Genomic DNA, 18,050 nt, shown 5'->3' with positions numbered 1-18,050 from the left:
AGATTGGTCATCATTTCATTTAGTTCTTTTTTGAGGTTTGTTCTGTCCTTTCACTTGGGCCATATTTCTTTGTCTCCTCAATTCAGCAGCTGCCCTATGTTTCTGTGTATTAAGTAGAGTTGTTTTGACTCCTTATCTTAGAAAAGGCATCTGTAAATTGTGTGGGGTGGGCCCTTAAGTAATCTCTAGGGTGAGGCAACTCACCTCACCTGATTTGTGGCTCTGTGTGGGAGGAGGACTAGGAGAGGGGACAGTGCTGCTGCCTGGTTTCTGGAGGTTTGCCTGGCATGCACCCCATTTCTAATCAGTTCACCCACTTCCTGTATGTAACTGATGGCCTTTCAGCTGCTGCCCTGGTGGTGAATCCCAGAGTTTGCCCATGTTCTAAATCCTTGTGGGCCCTTTAAATGGACTCTCCTGAAAATCTGGCAGTTTCTTTCACCACCCAAATCCCTACTGGTTTTTACAGCCAGAAGTTATGGGGACTTATCTTCTGGCACTGGAACCCTGGGCTGTGCAGTTTGGCATGGGGGTGGGATTGCTGGCTCCCAAGGTATCCCTTCCGATTTTTATCCATCGCATGTGAGTGTGGGACTGCCTGTTCCACCACCACCAGGTTCTCTCCCTCTCTGTCTCCCTCCCGTCCCCTGTCTAAAAATAAATAAGTAACTTTAAAAAAAAATAAAATAATAAAAATTCTGAAATGTCAGTTAAAAAAATTCAGAATATAAATGCCTAAAGTTTAGAAATCAGCTGAAGGAAGTTACCCAATACATGTTTAGAAACTAAATGACTCATGGATTTAAAAAGCCAGTAATCAATAGATAATAACAGAGTTTATTAAAGTTCAGCATGCAAAAACCAATTGCATATCTGTACTTTAGCAACAGTTAAAATGTTATCTTTAAAAAGATGCAATTAATAAGCTTATCAAGAATATAAATTATCTAAATATTATCTAATATGTAGAGACATTTGCAGAGAAAATTATAAAACTTTATTAGAATCTTAAAAACAAATTGAGAGATGCCAATGTTTATGAATAGAAAACTTCATTAGTAAATCTCTTTTTTCTACCCGATGTATAGATTCAGTACAATGACAATCAAAATTGTAATTTTTTTTCTCTAATTTGAGAAATTACTCCTAAATTTTATGTGCAAGAGCAAAGGACTAAGAATACTAAAAACTTCCAAAGAGGAACAAAATAAGAAATTTGAATTAAGAAGGCATGATATTGACACAGACATAAGCCAAAAAATCATAAAGTGCCCACAAAAAGATCCACGAATCCACAGAATTTTGATATATGACAATGCTGGCATCACACATCAGTATGTGTAGGGGAGGACTTTCCAATAAGTTATACAGGTATAATTATTATTTGTATGGAAACATTGAAATTAGACCCTTTCATTGCTCTGTCTCACAAAATTCCAGGTGAATTAGTGTTAAAGCAAAACTAAAACTATTTGGAAGACATATAGGATGTGATCTTTGACTTTGGAGTAGAGAAGAAGATCTTTAAAAAAGATGAAAGCACAACCATTAAGAAAATGATTGGTACATTTTCAGTGAAAGACACCTTAAAGAAAGTGAAATTTAAAAAATGTTTGTAATATATAAAAATAATGGATAAAAGATTAATAACCAGAATGTATAAGGAATTCCAATAGCCCAACAGAAAAATGGTTAAAAGACTTGAAGATGCCCAAGGTCGTTTGCACTGTAGTAATCAGGGAAAGGCAGATAGAAACAATGAGAAACCGTTTCACATCTCCGTATTGACTTTTTTTTTAATATGACAATTTCAAACATTGTTCAGGATATGGAGCAACAGGGACTCATGTCCACAGTTTGTTGGAGCATGATTAATACAGCTACTTTGGAGAACAATTTGGCATGATCTTGTAAAAATGAAGATAGATATATATGCCCCATGATGCAGCAATTCTATTCTTAGGTATATACCCTAGAGATACTGTTGTAGTAGGATATCAAGAGATAATCTACAAAAATGTTCATTGTACTGTTTGTAATAGCAAAGATATAGGAAATGATACAATGTTCATCAGTAGCAGAACGGATGAACAAATTGTAGTGTATTCATATGACGGGATACCATACAGCCCTGAAAATCAGTCAGCTGCCACTATATAAAACAACACAGAATCAAACAATGGACAAATAAGCGTTATACTGTGTAAGGATCTAAACTTCAAGGGAAAGGTAAATTTAAAAATCAAGACAGGTATTCTGAGGGGGTAGAGGCACACAGAGGGCTTCAGAGATGCAGTAATTTTCTTAAACTGGGTAGTGAGAACACTGGTGTTTGTTGTGTTGTTATTCTTTATCCTTTACAAATTTCATAAATATCCTTTTATCTATGCAAAATTTATTTTTGAATTTGCAAAAATTAGGTCATATTGGAAAAACAAAATATTTGAAATTAAACGTTGAAAGCATTTTATAGCTTACTACAACAAAACCCACATTTTGCTGCTAAGTGTCTAATATGTGCCTGGCACTGCTTCAGTCACTGAGGCTATAACAAACAAAAAATCTTGCTTTCTTGGAACTTTCCTTCTATCTAGAGAATACAGACAATACATAAAATCACTTTCTAAATATTACAGTGTAGGAGAAGGTTGTATGTATTGTGGAGAGAAAGAAGAATAGGCAGTGTTTGGGGGGGTGGGAGCAGGAAGACCTCGTTGAGAAGGTGATATTCAGCAAAGACTTGAAGGAGATGAGGATATGAGCCATGCAGTTACCTGGGGAGAGAACATTCCAGGCAGAAGGAACAGCAAGAGCAAAGGCTCTGAAGGGGGAGTGGGCCCAGTATGTTGAGGTAGTACAAGCCATTGTGTCCAGAGGAGAAGCAAAGGCAACAGGTCCTTGTTGGCTGTTACAAAGACCTGGGCCCTTACTTCGAGTTGAAATGGGAGAGATTAAGGTTTTGCAGGCAGAGGAGGGACTGAGTTGTCTTTTAAAACAAATCTATTTTCCTGTTGTGTTTGACTGAAAGGGGCAAAGTCAAGGAGACCAGTTAGGAATATAGTGCAGTGATCCAATAAAGAAATATTAGTGGCATGGATCAGGATGGTAGTATAGAATAGGTTCAAAGTGATCATATTTGGGATTTATTTTGTAGGACCAATCAGATGTGGGGGGATGAAAGAAAAAAAGAAGAGACAACTACTATTCCGGTTTTTTCATGGTAACTGGAAGGATGGAGTTACCGTAAAATAAAGTAGAGGTGACTATAGAGAAGCAGATTTTGGGGGAAATATCATAACTCACTTCTGGAATGTTAAGTTTTAAGATGCCTTTTAGACATCCAGGTGGATCTGTATAGTCAACAGATATGTGAGTCTGGAGGTCAGGGCAGAGGTCTGGACTGGATATGTACATGTAGGAGTTATGGACATAGAGATAGCATGTAAAGCCATGAAACCATAGAACTTACTTAGACAACGTATCTACATATAGAAAGAGGTCTAGAAACTCAGTTCCAGCACCGAGATAGTAAGAAGTTGAAGAATTAAGGAGGAGGCTGCAAAGGAGCATATGAAGGAGTGGCTGGAGCAGCAGGGGAAAAATCGCAGTTGGTGCCATAACAGTATTAGTGACCTTGAAAAAATAGTTTTGGTGGAAAGATAGGAATGAAGCTTGATTGAAATGCATTTAAGGGAAAATAGGAGAGGAATTGGAGGAGGGAATGTAAACAACTCTCAAGTTTTTCCACCAAGGGGAATAAAAATGTTTTAAGTATAGGGGGAAGTGAGGTCAGGAAAAGTCTCTAAAAAGTAGGGGCATGGGGGGCAGGGACGGACAGGCAGTGAGTAAGGTGCTCTCTACCTGTGTTAGTTACAGGTCCTCCAGCTGCCACTGTGTTGCAATCTGCTTTTTATCATCCAGAAACCCACGGTCTGAGCTTCTGGTGGCACCACTCTTGCCTTTCCAACACTGAAATGGATGTATTTGCATTTTGTGTTTCTCCTGACATTTCAGCAGGATTTGGGGAAGAAGGAAAACATATCTTTGTAAGTGACCTTTCTTTCCTCTTACCTAGGTCAGGAAAGTCCAATCCAACCTTTTATCTCCAGAAGGGTTTCCAAAAATATGTCCTCAGAAAGAAGCCACCTGGTTCACTTCTTCCTAAGGCACATAAGGTATGGTATGCAGATGCAATAATACATTCTCTGCTGACAAATAATTGCCTTTTATTCACACAAAACCAATTTAAATTGCTTTTGAGGGGAAATATCATAACTCATTTCTGGAATGTTAAGTTTTAAGATGCCTTTTAGACATCCAGATGCATCTGTACAGTCAACAGATATGTGAGACTGGAGGTCAGGACAGAGGCCTGGACTAGACATGTACAGAAAAGTCATCTCCTGATTATTAAGTAATAGAAAATGCATTTTATTCCTTAGATAAAACATTTTACTTGAATTGTGTATGCCATTTTTCTTTTGAAAAAGGATTTGAGGCTCATATTAAGTCTATCTTTAGGCTATTAATCCTGTACAACACCCAGTCCTCTTATGTATTTCATTCCTTCCTGTACAACTGGCCAGAAATAAAGTCATCCAGTGAGTGTTTTTTAAAAGATTTTATTTACTTTTAGAGAGAGGAGAAGGGAGGGAGAAAAGATGGAAAGAAGCATTGATATGAGAGAGAGACATTGGAAACACTTATCGGTTGCTTCTCATACATGCCCCAACTAAGGACCAAACATGCCACCCATGTGCCCTGACTGGGAATCGAACCGGTGACCTTTCACTTTGCGGAATGACATCCAACCAACTGAGCCATACCAGTCAGGGCTCCAGTGAATATTTTCAGTGCTGCTCATTTATAGATGTTTTGTACTTTGGTTATATATTTAAAGTTTTTAAAAGCATATTATATCTTACAATAATATGTATTCACTGAATTATTTTAAAATATTTGCTATGATGATCCCCTGATCTTTTGGTGGTAAAAAGAAATATTTGAATACTCATAGTATTCTTTAAATAGTGGACTTAGTGAAAATTATAAAATATTTTTTAATTGGGTCTTTCTGTTTTCAGAAAACATTATGAATTTTTAGAGAAGAAAACGGGAATACAGAAATCAAAGTCCTGAAAAACATTAATATTTATAATTAGAGTATTAATATAGCCATAGGTGCTTCCCAGGCCCAGCTGACTTTCAGGCCATTAAGGAGTGGGCTTAATGTCACAGCAATGAAAAATGCTGATTTTGGTTTTCTCGATCTCATATCATATTCCCAGAAACATGAAGTAACTTGGATGTTTAAGATCGATAAAGATGGGCAACTTTTATTAAGCCTCAATATGGCATGGCTGAAGGAGAGTCCTTACCTATCCAGAGATTAATACCCACCAAAACTGTTCTATTTGTCTCTCTTTTTGATAACATCCTACCAGAAGACATTACATAACATAATGCTCTCAGCTCAAGGATCTGGAGTACTTTGTTTCTATGTTCTTTATTTTTCCCAAGTCTACATTGAAAAAAAGCAAGGCTCCCACACCATCACCCACTTTGTGACTCCCTAACCTGTGTGTCCCCACCACCATCCCATCCCATCCCTTCCCACCCCCACCCCCGATTTCCAAGCAACAAGGTGTTACAAACACTTCTTTTCTACAGCCACTGGCGCACCGCTGGCTTGTCTCGCCTTGGTCATGGATTTAGCCACTTCCCTGCTGTAGTTAGTGGAGCAGCACCTGCTTATCCCTGCTATCACAGTGAGCTGCAAGGCTGCTGCTTCTTATGAGTGATCAGTCACCACTGCCTGAGCCTGGGGCAAGGGGACTTTGCATGCAGATGAGTTGGCAGCCTACAGTTCTCATGTAATCTGTGTCCTCGGGTCTTAAGTGATAGGCCCATACATCTGTCCTGGTCAGGAGACCCATTTCTCCTCACCATCTCATTTGGGCTCCTGCTTCAGTATAAGCTTGCTTTTCATTGCCTCCTTCCCCAAGAGTTGTCTTGAGCTCTATAGCAACCTCAGTTACTGGGAAGGATCCCCATACCCCTGCTACCTCCATTGATCTCCAGAAGGAGCAGTTGCTTTTTCCTTCTGGTACCCACTGACCTCAGCCAGCATGCTACGGTTGACTATGCCCAGGGCCTTGGAATAGAGACTTGCCTGAGCCCCCAAGGAAGTCATGAGAGAGACAGAGTGAGCCAGTGATCAGGGAGCTGCTGAGAACAAAGAGATGTTTTATGATAATATCTGTGGAATATGGTGGTTAGGATCTGTTGCCTTCAGATGACCAGAGCCAGTATTAAGTCCCATGAATATACCTATTCTTTTTAGCTTAGTTATGTTTTACAATAATACTAACTTAACATTATATGACTCAATATTAAACTTCCATTGTTACATGTCAATTATACCTCAAAATAAAAAAGTGTTCTTGCCCTGGCTGGTGTGGCTCAGTAGATTGAGTGGGTTGTGGATGCGTGGATGTGTGGATGCCTGGACGCCTGGACTGCAGGCCAGGTGTCTGATAGGGGGCGCATGAGGCAACCCACATTGATGTTTCCCTCTCTTTCTCCTTCCCTTCCCCTCTCTAAAAATTAGTAAATAAAATCTTTAAAAAAATATTTCCCCAGAAAAAAATGATTATGTTTTAGTGCTGGTCTAATTTATAATAATTGCACTAAGACTACATTTAAAGAAAATAATAAGGAAGTTATTATCCTCTGGGTTATTTCAAAATTGAATTCTAACCTTAATGTTAACTCCCAAGTAGTTATTAAATTTCTGTGTTTCTGATTTTTAAAATCTACCATCCTATTTAGATTGATAGAGAATATAAAGTCCAGAAAGCTTTGTTTGCGACTGGATTCCCTGTTCCCAAGCCTTTGTTGTACTGCAGTGATACTTCTGTCATTGGAACAGAATTTTATGTGATGGAACATATGCAGGTAAATTAACAATTAATCTTACTTTGGTGTGGCTTTTATTTATATAAGAAATTAGATGTTGATAATGATAGCTTATTGTCAACATTTTAGGTGATTGGTTTGCTTTGTGAGGGCTTAAACTTTTGTTTTAATTGGAGCACAGTGTTTTCCTCTAGGTGTCAGTAAAGAGCCGTGTGTAATGGTAAAAACCAAACTTTCCAGATGGTGGGGGAAAAACTCCAAATTGAAAATCAGTCCATTGAGAACAATATTTTAAATTGTTTAAAAGATTTTTTTTGTAAAATATAACTTGAGAGTAGTCTTTGTTCTTTAAATTCACCTGTATTTTCCCTTGTGCATGTACACTCATATTAGACATTTCACAAATGAGTGTTTTTCTAGTATATTCTACAAAGAATTGGTTTTGGTTGCAAACTGTTATCCTGATAGTTTTATATGCAGTAGGGGATAGCAACTCTGCAAAGAGTTGTCAAGAAAAGATTGACCTTGTTTTAAATTATCTATTGTAATTGCTTCCATAGGGTCGAATTTTTCGTGATTTAACAATTCCTGGAGTTAGCCCAGCAGAACGCTCAGCCTTATACGTGGCCATGATAGAAACCTTGGCTCGCTTACATTCTTTAAACATACACGCACTGCAGCTGGGAGGATACGGAGTTGGTGCTGGGTACTGCAAAAGGCAGGTAATGGATCCACATCACTCTTCTTCTAAAGTTCTCAGAAGTAATATACATTATTAGTCAAAATAAAAACCTATTACTTTATACTTTTCTGAAACTTGGCTCTAACATTTAATATCAGCCTTTAGTTTGACTTATTTTAAGTGTAAAACAATGTTATATTTTTAGATCATATTTTGTTTAGCAAGCTTCTGTAACTGACAGAATGTAAATGAATGCAAACTTAAAGCTACTTCAGGCTTTTCATCTACCAGCACTTTATTAATATATTTTTATTCAGTTTTCTCTTTTGATGTTGGTTTAACAGATATTTATTAAGCATGACCATGTTTAATATGTGCTGAGTACTGCATTAAATAGCAAGAAAACAGAAATAAGTTCTCTCCACAAAGGAACTATGGTCATTTAAGAGACCAATATGTGAATCTCACTTATATGAAACAAGAAAATGGTATAAAAGAGTATGTAATCAAGTAGTACTGTTTTTGCACTCATCATGAGAGCTGTTCCATTCAGATGGTAGATATCAGTATGCCCTTGCTTAAAAGTGGGGAAAGCTTCCTGGGAGAGAGATCTTGCACTGTGTATTTAAGGAAGTATAAAACCTAGAGTGACGGGGAGCAGGTGGCAAGCATTTAAAATCAAAGTATCAGCAGAACCAGATATGTATGGATGGGGCTGATTTCCTTTGTGTGTCTTTTTGAGGGGGTTGAGAGGAGAAAAAAGAGAACTAAGGTTTAGAGAGTACTCACTATATGCCACGTCCTTTTCATTTTTGCAACAGCCTGAAGGTGTAGGGATTATCACTCCTATTTTGCAGATGGGGAAACAGGTTTGCAGGTATCAAGTAACACAAATAAGTGGCTTAGACATAATTTAAACCCAGGTCTATATGATTCCAAACATAAAGATCTTTACTGCATTAAACTGAACAGATAACCTTGAGGACTGGAGACATTTATATAAGCAGATAAATAATGTGGTCTCAGTTGGCGGAGGACTTTGTTTAGGTGCTGTTTCTTGTGACATTCCAGAGTTTCTCTGTGCCTGTTTATTTGTGTGTGTCTGTATGCACTCTTCTTTTTCTTAACAAAACATTTGCCAAATAAAAACAAGAACCCACATCTCTTGATTCCCAGGCCAGTATTGTGTGTTTGTGTGTGTATGTGATAAAAATCTAAGTAAAATGGAAGTAGATAGAAGAAAAACTTAAATGTTTAAGTTTTTAGGCCGATATTAATGTTTTAGGCTGATATGACCATCACTTACAGGCATTTGTCTTGTACATTTAAAAAGAAAACTAAATTTGGTGATTAAATTTTGCTTTAATTTTAGAAGCACTGGATCTTGAATTCCACTTTAGCCCTGTCATTTTTCTTATTTATACACCTTCAGGTATCAACCTGGACAAAGCAATATGAAGCTACAGCTCACCAGGACATCCCTGCCATGAGCCAGCTCTCTGACTGGCTCATGCAAAACTTGCCAGAAAATGACAATGAAGAAAATTTGATTCATGGAGATTTCAGACTGGATAACATAGTTTTCCACCCTAAAGAGGTACTGTAAGCCATGTTTACAATAAATTAAGTAGGTGTGACATGGGACACAAGTACTAAGTAGATGTTCCCCCCACCCCCCAGAGTGCTGAAGGAGGCCAACCTCTTGGTCCCCACTTTCCCCCCACATTCAGGACTGTCTTCACCACTCAAACTTCTACAAATGAGTCCTGCGGATTCTCTGACGTGGGTAGTTACCTACCTTTAAGGATGGGTCTAATTCTGAGTGATACCTGACTTACTGTTTAAATAAGATTTGGGAATTTATCTGTGTTGCTGTTTTCTTCAAAGACAAATTTTACTGTTTATACCAAAACTATATATGACTTATGACATTTAATTTTATATAATAACCTTACTCCTAGTTTCATCTTTTTATTAAAAATTCTATAATGTTCTCCTTTGCCTTCTTTATCTGCTGTTTGTCCTCTGGGCTTGCATATGCTTCTTCTGTTTTGAAAAGGTAAGATACATACATTTTAATAGAACTCAGTAGTATAAAAAGCATACATAGAAAAATTTAAAAATGTAGAACATAATCAACAAAAAAACAGTCATTTGTGCTGAGGTTTCAGGGAAACTGTCAGAAATAATTTTGTTAATAGGTTAGCAAAATGGACTAGTAAATGTTCATCTCAACCACTAGGAGTTATACTGAGCTTTTTATAGCTCTCTACACAAACAGGGATAGACAGGATGCTAATAAACTATGCTAATTAATTTACAGTAATTGATACAGTTTGATTAACCATCAGTTTTTCTCACTGGCTGTTGTTTCACAGCTTTGTGGAATTACCTAAGAAATATTTCAGATATCTTGAAATGTAACTATAAAGGAGATTTCCAACTTTCACTTAGAAAAAGTTAACCATTTATAGCATATGATAAGTATCTCATCTTCTCTGGATGTTAAGAGCACAGAAGCAAATAGAACAATAGAGAAAAATGTACCCAATGTTTTTCATTAGCTTACAAAATCCAGCTAGTATAGTACTTTATAATAACAGTATAACCACAGCAATGAAAGGTTTTGTAACATCAAATCATAGTGGAAGGAAGTGATCAATTTTCCCCATGGTCCTAATAGCAAATTTTAACTGCCTGTTATGTACCAGGTTCTGTACTTATTCACTGAATAAATACATATTGGCCACCTACTGTGTGCCAGGTACTTTGCTAGGAACTGGTGAAAAAACAGACATGCTCCCTGCCCTCTGTTAATTGTGACATTTAACCCTATGCAAGGAAGTGTATGTTGTGACTGAGAAAATTAAGAATCTGAGAGGATAACTGTCTTGTCTAGAATTATACAGCTGATAAATGGTGGAACTAAGATCTGAATATACGTCTGTGTAATTCCAAAATCCACATTTTTCCTCGAAGCTAGAATAATACCTATAAGTGCACCAGAAGAGCAAGGGAGGTCAGGCATACACAAGGTTACATAAAGGCCTGAAACCCAGCACTTCACTCAGCCCAAACGACCTCTGTTATTTTATCTGGCTTGGATAATTTTAACTAGATTATTGCTGTAGCCTCCTCAGTGGCCCTCCTACAGTCCAAAGGCCAGAGTGACCCCCAGAGGCAAACCCTGTCATGCCACTCCTCTGCACCGAACAGTCCAAGGGATGTTCCCTTCTCTGCACCCCCCACACTCCTCAACCCTTTGAAGTAATTCATTTATAACCTTTTTATTTAAACAAAAATGCTATACATGTTATCTGCAAATTGCTTTTCCTCTTGTATTTACAGTTGACTGTCTGTGTTCTTAACATAAAGAAATATATTCCCTTGATACTTATTGTTATACAAAATAGAATGAGGGAAATTTTCTGTTTTATTGATTCCAAATTATGTGACTATTATGTTGCTATATAATGGTAGAGTTTGTATTTGTAAAATAAACAACATCTTTTTACATTTTTTTACATCAATTACATTTTTATCCTTATACTATGAAATAACATTTTAAAAATTACAATTGCTGTCAGATTGTAATATTTGTTATGTAGTAAGATTCATCACCAGAGCAAACTCTTAATTACATATGGCATAAATTCTTAAACTGTAGGAAATTATTAGAACTTCTGCTTTACCGCAGTTATTCCCACCTGGGATGTTTCTACTCTTTCGGTCTCTGCTCATTAGGAGACAGACTAAGGCTGTGTGAAGGAAAAGCTGGAGAACTGACAGGTCGGAGGGCTTGGCTCTACACAACCAAGGTGTTAGCGTGTACGTGAGACGTGCCACTGCGGGTAAAGCTACAGACTATGGCCTCAGCTTTCCTTTTGATGGAAAATATGATTCTGAATGTATTCTGTTTCACTTATTTCCTCCATTTTAGTTGTCTTCTATCTAAAATGTTTAATTCTTTTTATTTTTAATTATAGTCTCGAGTTATAGCTGTACTGGATTGGGAGCTTTCAACCATTGGTCATCCTTTGTCAGACTTAGCTCATGTCTCCCTGTTCTACTTTTGGCCAAGGACAGTTCCAATGATAAATCACGGTTCTTATTTTCAAGAAAACATAGGTATGAAAACATAATGATGCCTAAATTCCTATTAATATACAATTATCTTTATTATTCCGAATGACTTAAAAATAGGATTATATCCCTGGCTGGTGTAGCTCAGTGGACTGAGTGCCAGCCTGTGAACCAAAGCGTCACCGGTTCGATTCCCAGTCAGGGCACATGCCTGGGTTGCGGGCTGGGTCCCCAGTTGGGGCCATGCTAGAGGCAACCAATCAGTGTATCTCTTGCACATTGATGTTTTTCTCCCTCTCTTTCTCCCTCCCTTACCCTCTCTCTAAAAAGTAAATAAATATAACATTAAAAAAATAGGATTATATTTCAATTTTAGATAAAAAGCTTTTATTTGTTTTTGAAATGTTTCTAAATTATTTTTATTGCTTTTTCTGAATATTCCATTGAACTTGTAGTAATTTATGATAAAATATAATTCTTTGTGTATGGTTTTCTTTTGGAAATCAACATTTAGAACATGTTTTGTTATATGGACTAATGGTTATTATATTTAATTTTATAAACATATGCAATATTATGACACTTTGAAATATTTACCATGAGATTTTTATTAAAGTTCACAGTGCATACTGTTTTTATAGGAATACCATCAATGGAAGAACTAATTTTAACATATTGCCGCTGCAGGGAAATTACTTGTACTCTTCCTAATTGGAATTTCTTTCTTGCCCTTTCATGCTTTAAAATGGCTGGAATATCACAGGTAATTAATTGTTTTTAACATGTGTTTTACCATTATTTATTAAGTATTTTCTGGTGTTCAAGGGTTTTACATGTCTTTTTTTATTCTTAGATCATTTGGATTTCCATAATGACAAATAACAAGACATGGTTAAATATAAATTCAGAATTTACAGAATAGGAATTTGCGAGGAGAAAATATGAGTAGCAAAATGTATTACCACTTTTTGGTATATTAAACTTAAAAGATAGAAGAAGGGAGAAAGACATAATGATAAAAAGAGAAACACTTATGAAAATTGGCTATTTTATGAATATCCATTGTAAGACACAGCTAAAATCTTTTAATGATGTCTGCTTCAGACTTTAAAACCTTTTATGAGACTTCCGGTCAAGATAGCAGTGTAGGCAGACATGGCTCACCTCTTCGCACAGCCACATCAAAATTAGAACTAAAATATAGAATAACCATCACTCAGAACTGTCAGAAATCAAGTTGAATGGAAGTCTGACAACTTACGGAATTAACCCACATCGATCCATATTGACAGGAGAGGTACAGACACAGAACCGCCTGGTACCATACCAATGTGTGGTGGATAAAAATTTGGGAGGGATATCTGAGGAACAAGGAATCTCAGCCCCATACCAGGCCTCCCAACCTCAGGTTCCAGTGCCAGGAAGATAAGTGACCACATCTGGCTGTGAAAATCAGTGGGGATTGAGTCTGTGGGAGAAACTTCTGGAGCCCCAAGCAGTTCTTCTTAAAGAACTCACACATGGACTCACCTACTCGGACTTGTTCCCTCTGAGCTCCAGCATTGGAGTAGCAGTTTGAAAGGCACCAGTGGTATGCAGGGAGAAACTGTTTGGCATCAAGGTGAACAGAGGCCATTGTCCCTTTGCTGAGGTCTCCTCGAGTAGAGCTGGCAAGCTGGTGTCATCTGAGACTCCATCAACCTGGCTAACACTGTTTGACTCTCCTTGGAGATCTCCAGAGACTGCACGCCACCCAACTCACAGTGTAGGCAGTGTAGGCAGACATGACTCGCCTCTTTGCACAGCCACATCCAAATTACAACTAAAATATTGAATAACCATCACTTAGAACTGTCAGAAATCGAATTGAATGGAAGTCTTTGACAATTACGGAATTAAAGAACCCATATCTTGGATTGGTAGGAGAAGCACAGACACAGAACTGCTTTTCCATAAGAATGGCTGGTCTTGGCTCATGCTACACAACTTTCCTAAATCCTATCAGACAAGCAAGTAGGCCTCAGTGAACCCCATGCCCAGCAATATCAGCAGCCAGACTAGATTCACAGCTTGTCCTTGCCTGGGAATCTCTAAGCCCAGCACAAGTAGCTGACATCTCAGATTGCTTTATTGTTCAGGCAGGGTGGCCCCAGACAAAGCATAGGTGGGGTCTGACCTTGGCCTGCACTACCCAGGGGACCCCAGGACAAGCACACCCAGTGAATAGCTACCAACCATGTCAGAGCACCACCACCCTGTCCCTGCATAGCTGATTCTCCACAGAGAGTGGAGGTTGGTAGTCAATGGTCATGGCTAATCCTTACAGCTGACTGGCCTGGGTAAATCCCTCCCATGATCTGCCTACAGCAGCCAAGGCTCAACTACAAGAGGAGAGTGTACTCAGCCCGCACAGAGGGCACACCTTGAGTACCCAGCTTGGGTGATAGGAGAGGTTGTGCCTCTGGATTCTGCAGGACATCTACTACATTAGGCCACAGTACGAAGACACAAAGTTAAAGCAGCTCTACCTAATACACAGAAACAAACAAGGCAGGCTGCCAAAACAAGAAGACAAAGAAATATGGCCCAAATAAAAGAACAGATGAAAACTCCAGAAAAAGAGCTAAGCAAAATGAAGATAAGCAATCTATCAGATACAGAGTTCCAAACACTGTGAAGAACTTACTGAGGACCTCAGCAGCATAAAAAAGATCCAGTGAGAAACAAACGACACACTAATTGAAATAAAGAACACTTTACAGGGAAACAACAGCAGAATGGATGAAGCTGGGAATCAAAGCAATGATTTGGAACACAAGGAAGCAGAAAATAACCAATGAAAACCAACAAGAACAAAAAAAGAATTAAAAAAATGAAGATAGTACAAGCAGCCTCTGGGACAAATTTAAGAGATCCAACATTCACAGCATAGGGGTGCCAGACGGAGAAGAGGAAGGGCAAGAAATTGAAAACTTCTTTGAAAAAATAATGAAGGAGAACTTCCCTGATCTGACAAAGGAAATAGACTTCCAGGAAGTCCAGGGAGCTCAGAGAGTCCCAAAGAAGTTGGACCCAAGGAAGCACATACCAAGGCACATCATATTTACATTACCCAAGATTAAAGGTAGGAAAGAATCTTAAAAGCAGGAAGAGAAAAGGAGATAGCTACCTACAAAGGTGTGCCCATAAAACTATCACTTGATTTCTCAAAAGAAACCTTAAAGGCAAGAAGGGGCTCGAAAGGAGTATTCAAAGTCATGAAAGGCAAGGACCTACATCCAAGATTACTCTATCTAGCAAAGCTATCATTTAGAATGGGAGGGCAGATAAAGTGCTTCTCAGATAAGGCCAAGTTAAAGGAGTTCATCATTACCAAGCCCTTATTATATGAAATGTTAAAGGGACTTATCTAAGAAATTGAAGAAGATCAAAAATATGAATAGTAAAATGACAGCAAACTTACAACTATCAACAACTGAACCTAAAAACAAATACATACTAGGCAAACAACTAGAACAGGAACAGAACCACAGAAATGGAGATCACATGGAGGGTTATCAGTGGGGAGGGACGGGGGGAGAATGGGGGGAAAGGTACAAGGAGTAAGCATGAATGGTAGGTAGAAAACAGACAGGGTTAACAGTAGTATAGGAAATGGAGAAGCCAAGGAACTTATATGTATGATCCATGGACATTAACTATGGTGGGGGAATGCTAGTGGGAGGGAGGGTGCAGGGCAGAGGGGAATAAAGGGGAGGAAAAAAAATGGGACAACTGTAATAGCATAATCAATAAAATATACTTGAAACAATTGAATCTAAAAAACAAACTACACCAACAAGAACAGAGACAGAATCATGGACACAGAGAGCATTTTGATGGTTGCCAGATGAGAGGGGGAAGTGGGAGAATGGGTGAAGAGATGAGGAGTTAAGAAGTACAAATAGGTAGTTACAGAATTGCCCTGGGGATGTAAAGTACAATATGGGAAATGGAGTAGCCAAAGAACTTACACAAATGACCCACTGACATGAACAATGGTGTGGGGATTGCCTGTTGGAGTGGGGGGTGCTGTGCGGAGAGGGGGTAAAGGGGGGAAATTAGGAAAATGTAATAGCATAATCAATAAAATATAATTTGGAAGAAAACATTGATCAATCAGGTTTATTGATGAGGAAAGAATTCTCTTTGAACTTCCCCAAATCTAGCATAGTACCTACCAAAGAGTAGCCTCTTAATGTATGCTTTTTAGTGAATAGATGAGTAAGTTTTTCCATTTTCTAACATCATATTTATGTGATTAATTCAGCATAAATTAAGTTTTTTTAAAACTACAGCTTAATCTAAAATGCATTCTTTATTATAGTAATTCAGTTCTGTGTACTTTGAACATTGGGGGTTTATTTAAGAAATTGAAATACTTCGGTGGCAAGGGGCTAGGGCTTAGAGGAAGAAAAGGTAAATAAGAGATTTTCGAAACAAAAAAGAATGGGAGGATTAAGGAAACTTATGGTTATTTTTCTCTGTCCTCAGACTTCATGCCATTCACAAACAACTGAAATATCTTTAGGAAATGGTTGTGTTATACCTCATCCTGCATTTTACAGTCATATTAACCGTATTATTAACCATATTGAGCGTGGGCTGTGAACCAAAGTGTCGCAGGTTTGATTCCCAGTCAGGGTACATGCCTGAGTTGCAGGCCATGACCCCCAGCAACCACACATTGATGTTTCTCTCTTTCTCCCTCCCTTCCCTTTTCTCTAGAAATAAATAAATAGAACCTTTTTAAAAAGAGAAAGAGAGAGAGAGAAAAGAAAGAAAGAAAAAGAAAGAGAGAAAGAAAGAAAGAAAGAAAGAGAAAGGAAGAAAGAAAGAAAGAAAGAAAGAAAGAAAGAAAGAAAGAAAGAAAGAAAGAAAGAAAGAAAAGAAAGAAAGAAAGAAAGAAAAGAAAGAAAGAAAGAGAAAGAAAGAAAGAGAAAGAAAGGAAGGAAGGGAGGGAGGGAGGGAGGGAGAGAGAGAGAGAGAGAGAGAAAGAAAGAAAGAAAGAAAGAAAGAAAGAAAGAAAAGCTTGTTAGCATTCTGCTAACATTGTTCAAAGGAGACAGTTGCACCTGAACTCTGGGTCCAAAAAATGAGATAAAATACTCTTAGAGGACATCTCATTGCTTTCTCTTTGGTTTTATAGTTGTTGTTTTTTTTAATTCGGTTTCTGTAGATTTTCCCTCATGATGAAGGGAGAGCAGTGGTTTTTAGAGGTGGTGTAATTTGCCAGTTTGGTATCTTTGGTTACTGTTGAGTTCCCTTTCAAGTTTGGTTTGATTCCCAGTTACAGTTTTGTTAGGATGTGAGTGTGTTAACCAGATGACCTAAGTATGACTATTTAATTTAGGAGGTGATATGTAATTATTTCTTCATGTAAATTAATGGAATTGATCATCTCAATATCATTTCTATCTTGGTACCCTGTGAGTTTAGTGACTCCACAGAGCTGGAAAACTACAAAGACTGGATAGTTGAACAGTTTTCAGTAATTTTTCCTCATTCTCTGTTAACTTATTTATAGGGAATATATAGTAGATACCTTCTGGGGAATAATGCATCTGACGATAGCTTCCAGTTTGCCAGTAATGTGCAGCCTCTGGCAGAAACTGGATTGCAGCTCTCCAAAAGGTAAGCAAACAGATTCTTCGGCTAACTCAAATTAGAGCACCTTTTAGGTACGTGAAAGTTAGAAACGGGAGGGGGATGGGGATCGCTTTTATTTCCTACACCAGGATTGCTGCTGCCGGTCACAATAACTTGCTTGGTCAATGTCTTACCTACCTGAAAATAAATTGACTTTAAATATAAAGAAAATACTCATATTTGTGATTGAAAGTATCTTTGACAACTTGAGTATATAAACTTTTAAGGATATAGATAAAACTCCCAAGTGTTTCCTTCTAATATTTGTTACATATACCTATTTAAAATTATAAATTACATGAGATAATTTTTTTAGCTTTCTTTTTTTATATGTATTTTATTGATTATGCTATTACAGTTGTCCCATTTCCCCCCTTCTCTCCCCTCCACCCTGTACCCCCTCTCCCACCCACATTCCCCCACTTTAGTTCATGTCCATGTGTCATGCTTATGAGTTCTTTAGCTTCTACATTTCCCGTACTATTCTTGCCCTCCCCCTATCTATTTTCAACCTACATTCTATGCTACTTATTCTCTATACCTTTTCCCCCTCTCTCCTCCTCCCACCCCCCTGCTGCTAGCCCTCCATGTGCCCTCCATTTCTGTGGTTCTGTTCCTGTTCTAGTTGTTTACTTAGTTTCTTTTGGTTTTGCTTTAGGTGTGGTTGTTCATAATTGTG

At 37.9% G+C, this 18,050-nt stretch overlaps 1 protein-coding gene across 2 annotated transcripts in view; it reads left to right on the top strand.

The window, feature by feature from the left end:
• Nucleotides 1-18,050, top strand: part of ACAD11 (acyl-CoA dehydrogenase family member 11) — a 72,061-nt gene that overhangs the window by 2,832 nt on the left and 51,179 nt on the right. For both annotated transcript variants that reach the window (XM_045857460.1, XM_045857459.1), the window contains exons 2-8: nucleotides 4,076-4,175; nucleotides 6,832-6,957; nucleotides 7,479-7,640; nucleotides 9,033-9,197; nucleotides 11,587-11,728; nucleotides 12,325-12,446; nucleotides 17,250-17,356. In XM_045857460.1, coding sequence (XP_045713416.1) covers nucleotides 4,076-4,175; nucleotides 6,832-6,957; nucleotides 7,479-7,640; nucleotides 9,033-9,197; nucleotides 11,587-11,728; nucleotides 12,325-12,446; nucleotides 17,250-17,356 — 924 coding nt within the window. The remainder of the gene's footprint in view (nucleotides 1-4,075; nucleotides 4,176-6,831; nucleotides 6,958-7,478; nucleotides 7,641-9,032; nucleotides 9,198-11,586; nucleotides 11,729-12,324; nucleotides 12,447-17,249; nucleotides 17,357-18,050) is intronic.

Source organism: Phyllostomus hastatus, unplaced genomic scaffold, assembly GCF_019186645.2.
Source record: "Phyllostomus hastatus isolate PE091 unplaced genomic scaffold, TTU_PhHast_1.1 phas_scaffold_129, whole genome shotgun sequence".
In the NCBI taxonomy this organism is placed as follows: Eukaryota; Metazoa; Chordata; class Mammalia; order Chiroptera; family Phyllostomidae; genus Phyllostomus; species Phyllostomus hastatus.
Note: the sequence above shows the minus strand (reverse complement) of the source record. Positions and strands in the feature narration are given on the sequence as shown.